Source organism: Capsella rubella, unplaced genomic scaffold (genome assembly GCF_000375325.1).
Source record: "Capsella rubella cultivar Monte Gargano unplaced genomic scaffold, Caprub1_0 scaffold_8, whole genome shotgun sequence".
NCBI classification, from domain to species: Eukaryota; Viridiplantae; Streptophyta; class Magnoliopsida; order Brassicales; family Brassicaceae; genus Capsella; species Capsella rubella.
This window is the reverse complement of record NW_006238916.1, coordinates 169,713-175,712: the sequence shown is the minus strand read 5'-3', so window position 1 is coordinate 175,712 and position 6,000 is coordinate 169,713. Positions and strand designations below refer to the sequence as shown.

Genomic DNA, 6,000 nt, shown 5'->3' with positions numbered 1-6,000 from the left:
ATTCGCATGATTTTAGCAAACAAATATTTAATTATTGATTTATTTAAATTTTATTTATATTTTAAAATTATATAATTTTTAAAAATATTATGATATGATCAGTTATGTATATATACTATGTAGAATTTGATTAGTTGATTATTTCATATGCTAACATATATTTTTTTTTATCTTTTTTTCATTTTTCTAAAAAAATGTTATCTTTGTTATTTTAGATATGATGATTTTGTTTTATTAGATTTCATTCTATATAAATTATTAATTTCGAAATTATATTAAAATATTATTAATAATAAATATGTTTATGTATATTCGAAATATATATGTTTACATATATTTAGTTTTGAATTTAATTGTCCACTTTTTATGGTAAAAGATTATTATGATTTCCATAAATATAGATTGTTTTTGTTTTTTTTTTTTTGCTGTCGTTAATTCTGTTTGGCAACTGGTTTTATTTTCATGAAATTTATTTTTAAAATTGGGGGTGTTTGCTTTCAAGTTGTACTTCTCAATTAATAGTATAGATATATATAATCAAGTAGGAAGCTCCGGATAGAATAGATACAGTTTAAAACTAAGAAAGACTAATTAAGTGAAGTGAAATGAAAATGAAGAAGATGGATCAATCGCGTTAGATTAATTCTCGTATCTCTATAAAAAAAACCAATTCCGGAAAGTAGGAAGACTGGAGTAGGTATCAGTGAAGATCACATTCTGGTTTTAAAAAGTTTATCTTATCAGTCAAATTGTAAATTCATCATTTATGGTTTATAAAAATAATTTTAAGACTTGCCGACTTGGTATTACTAGCCTCTAATAATTAATAACGAAAATAATCGCATGCACCTACGTGAACCATACATAAGTCTTACGTATAAGATTATACACTGCATGTGTTGTCGAAAAGGTAAGATTTATGTTAGTAATTTATGTTTGTTTATGCTCCGAACTAAGCTTATGGATTGTAGTCAAGTTAAAGACGGAACCGATCACAGACAATGTCGAGGAGAGATGAGTCAGTTACGTTGATCCAACGGCTCCCTAAGTCCACGAAACACACAAACGCAAGTGCAAGTGGTTCGCTCTTTAATTTACACCTCATCACCTTCGTCCTTTATATTATAAACAAAAACAAAAGAGGATGGTTCGTTGGCTCCTTCTTGTTCCTCTATTTGAAAAAGTCCACTTGACGACAAAGTCCCCCCCTTCATTGGTTTCTCTTATATATACATCTTTCCACTCTCTCTTCTCTACTCAATATTCAAATTCTCCCAATCATCTCTTCAAAGGCTTTTGAATATATATTTTACTAATCACCTCAAACTTCAAAATAATTCAACAGCAATGGCCACTCCTAACGAAGTATCTGCACTTTGGTTCATCGAGAAACACCTTCTCGACGACCTCTCTCCCGTGGCTACTACACACGAACCACCACCAGCATCCGAATCTAGCTCCGACTCTTGCTTCTCTGACTCCCAAATCATCGATCTCGATACTCCCAGATTCGTCGATTTTATACTCCACTCCGACATCTCTCTTTCTGATTTCGATTTTAAACCAACCCATCAAAATCAATATCAAAATCAAAATCAAGTCGAACCGGAGATTAATAATTCACAAATTCGAAAACCGCCGTTGAAGATCGCACTCCCAGCTAAAACAGAGTGGATCCAATTCGTAGCGGAGGATCTTAATCCTAAACCGGAAGTTACTAAACCGGAAGTAGAAGAGAAGAAACAACATTACAGAGGAGTGAGACAAAGACCGTGGGGGAAATTCGCAGCCGAGATTAGAGACCCCAACAAACGCGGTTCTCGCGTTTGGCTCGGCACTTTCGATACAGCGATTGAAGCGGCTAGAGCTTACGACCAAGCTGCCTTTAGACTACGAGGTTCCAAAGCTATTTTGAATTTCCCTCTCGAGGTTGGCAAGTGGAAACCACGCGCCGACGAACCAACTGAGAACAAACGGAAGAGAGACAACGACGGCGACGATGATGATGAGAAAGCGACTCTGGTCGAGAAAGCGTTGAAGACGGAACAGAACGTTGACGGTGACGGTGGAGAGACGTTTCCGTTATACACCGACTGGGACTTAACGGGGTTTCTTAACTTTCCCCTTCTTTCGCCGTTATCTCCTCATCCGTCGTTTGGTTATTCACAATTGACCGTTGTTTGAATCTTTTTTTTTTTTTGGGTCTTTGGCGGTGTGTATGCTGACGTGGACTTTTGGTACACGTAGGTGCATGCGATGGATAAATAAAAATTATATAAAAAATTCCATTTGTTCATATGTTTTGCTTATTTCTTCTATTTGTTCTTTTTTTTTTTCACAAATCACAATACTTTATTTCAGTTAATGATGATTATGGAGAATCGAGTTTTATTTTATTATGAGTAGATGTATAAGAAATCGGATTAATTCAATCTATAAATTATACTCTTTAGCGTTTAAAAACAAAAAATATATTAACTAAAAATACACAGAAATTTCTACTTTAAAATGTTTGACCAATTATAAAAAACTGTATAATATTAAGAGAATTTTTGAGAAATACCCCTTTTGGTGTACCCCTTTTTAAAAATACCCCCTTTATCTATACATTTTCAAAAATACCCCTTTTTAAATATAAAAATTATAAAGTTTTATATAGTTTATAAGGTACTTCTATATAATAACTACTACTGTGAGATTCGATACAAATATTTTAAAATGTTTTAAATAGTTTTAAATCGTTTTTATAAGTTTTAAAAGGTTTTTAAAAGGTTTTTAAAATGGTTTATACGATTTTATAAGGTTTTTATAAGGTTTTTATAAATTATTTTTACGCTATTTATGAAAGGTGTATAAAATTTTAGACACATATAAAGGTAATTTGTGTATATATTTATAAGCTTACACACATATTTGGATAAATTTCAATATTTTTAGTGGGTTTTTTGATAAAGTTTGAAAATGGGGTATTTTTAAAAAGATGTATATGAAAAGGGGTATTTTTGAAATTCCCCCTTTTATTTTTACTCTTTATAATTACATAAATGTTGTTTTAGTCTACCATTAATTTAAATTTTACTTCCATTCTAAAACTCAGTAACATATTTAAAATATTAAATTACTATCAATTTAAAATGAAAGTTGAATTATATTATTACCACTAATAAAAAAAATAAAGTATTGTTTCTTATTTTAACATTTCATTTTTTTACATAATTTATTTTTATTTATATAAACTTTCTATTAATTGAATAAGTAACATAAATATGCATTAAATGAATGTTTTAAATTTATTTTAATGTTTAAACAAAAATGTGGCTTAGGTGCATGCTTAGGTGGCATCATGAGAAGAGAGAAAAAGCTAAATTTATATATATAGATTCTAAAATATTAAATTAATTTATAATTTGTATAAATTTTTAAAAAATTGTATAATATGAAAATAAATTTTGTATACCTTCTTGTAATAATATAACTCATAATCTTGTTAAATTCGTTTGTAATGCTACACCTTTCTATTATTGTTCTCAGTCTCTATGGCTCAAACAACTTTTTTGTGATTATATTATTTTGATATTAATGTTAAATATTTATACCAGTTTTAAATTTGTCAAAATGGTTATCGAAAAAAATAAAAAATTCATTAAAACAAAAATCAACAACTATAAAATTTACGAATACAATTGAAAAATAAGAAGAAAATACCAATTCTAAATCGTTAAGCTCGAACATTCCCGTGATTACCTTAGCTATATGACTTGCTTGAGTCCTCATCGCGGTCGCCACGATCAACATATCGAGTAATAAAATTCTATTTTGATGAGAAAATAAAATCAATGCGATTTGACAATAAAAGAATTTGATTAGAGCCTCGTATTAGAAAAAAGAACTATTCAAACTCGTGAAATTGACCGGCGATATGTAGAGTTGAAGACACAATAAATGCATAACCCCGTGATCATGTCTGAAGTCTGAACAAGTCGATTCAGCTCTTTCTTCTTCTTCTTAGGATAAATACAAAATGGATAAGACTTTTTCTTAGGATGGTCAAAAATATATCGCACGTGGGTAGACTTTTGCGTAGTTGGTAAAACGTACATGACGAAATATGAAAAAGCCATATTATGTATGTTAGTTATTGTCCTCTAGAAGATTATTCCTTGTACGACTAAATCGATCTCTTAAGTATTTTTAGTATTTGACATCTAATTTGGAAGACTACCATTTATATAATACTAGAACCAAAGATTTTCGTTTGGGTCTTGTCAACACACTATCTCTCATTAATTGAAAACACTAATCAATGGGCTTTGTTAAATAGTTGTGTTTCTAAACATTGAATATGTCACTTATGAAGAATCTAAACATCTTCGTTTCTCTAGAGATATATATGTATATATATGTCTAGAAGTTCTGGATGCTTGGATGGATAAGATCTAAACTAACCTATCTACTACATCGAATCATTAAAAACTATACAAATAGACTTTAATCCTTTATAACCTAAAGTTTGTTAGTTTGATTCGTAATCCGTTGATAGAAAAGGTATAATTAGTTTCTTATGATCAAATTTTGTTAGGTTAACAAAATGTACGTAGTATGTGGTTTTGCTTCGATCACAAAATAAAATTACATGTTAAATTTTAGGAGGCTAATATTTTAGAGTACCAATCAAGTAAGAAATGTTCGTCATCCTACGACTATTCAATATCCAAAACATATTTTACTTGAAAAACACCCGACCAAGAAATCATGGTAGGCATTACATCATTATCCAAACTGTTAAATTTATTTTTTAAGTTGTAAATGGAAGACACAATGTTATCACAAAAGTGGATCATCATCATCATGCACTTCAGAGGGTTACCTAATTATCCTACGTGGCCATAACCTAATCCTTCCATAATTTCCAATTATTGCATTTCATTTTTCTAATCAAACGTCATCGTTGTCCATAACGTATGCAAACCTAATAATACTATCCGGTCGTAAAAGTATACACATACACTTTTTTGTGTGGTAAAAAATCAGCATTGAATTAAGTAAATCTTTACAAAATTACATATGTCGGAAAACAAATGAGAGCAATGTTATCGAATTAAAACTCTATTTTTTTCCCCCAAAAATGTTCACAATTCAAAAACTCCAAGTAAAAAAAAACGGAAAAGACAAGGAATCTAGCGACCAAGGCCCATGTCCACGTAAGCTTCAGCAACAACCAGATGCTTTATTACCAAACTCTCGTCCGTTATTGCGTGAGGTACACGCTTGTACAAAATTGTAAGGAGAGGCATGAGGAAGAGGAGACCCTCTGATCAAACGAGAGGGATCGGATCATAGAGATTTAATATCCGTTTATCCATAACCTTGAACTCGTGAAGATTCCTTCGTACAGACATGAGACATCTCTCTTGAAGTTGTTAAAAAGATTCTCTGAGACCTTAAACTATTGATTCCTTTTTTTTTTTTTTTTGTTCTTGTATATTTCGTACACTAATTTGCTTAGTAACTTTATAAATTTTATAAATTAAAAAACCTGCCAGGGTGCCACTATTGCGTAGGTTTATATCCAGAAGCTTTGGAATATTTTTCATTAGCCTGATTGATAATTAACTAAGAAAATATTATAATTAAGAAGTAGAATGTTTCAAAATATTAAATACCCTATCCATTTCACCATAATTGAGTTTTTTTTTTGGGAATAACTAAGCTGTTTTCTTGCATTCTATGTATAGTTTTATGTCTATATAAGATATTTTATATTGAGTTTGTCTATTATTAATAGATAGTTTTAATGTAAAAGATAGACACAACACGTAGCAATATGTCTTTATCGAAACCAAAAACAAACAAACAGGTAGCTTATTTAGCTATATGTGATATTAGAATAATAAAATGTACAAAAATTAGGGTTGTAAAATATCTGGTCGGTTGAAAAAATATGAAATCGTAGGTCAAAAAAAAAAAAAAAGAAGAAGAAGAAATTCACGTGTAATTTGT

General features: G+C 30.1%; 1 protein-coding gene across 1 annotated transcript; it reads left to right on the top strand.

Moving 5' to 3' along the window:
- The first annotated feature begins 1,274 nt into the window (after window positions 1-1,274).
- On the top strand, window positions 1,275-2,296 carry LOC17876679 (ethylene-responsive transcription factor 5). The gene has a single exon (XM_006282144.2). The coding sequence runs from the start codon at window positions 1,348-1,350 to the stop codon at window positions 2,182-2,184; it is 837 nt and encodes a 278-aa protein (XP_006282206.1). The 5' UTR covers window positions 1,275-1,347; the 3' UTR covers window positions 2,185-2,296.
- Window positions 2,297-6,000: the final 3,704 nt, after the last annotated feature.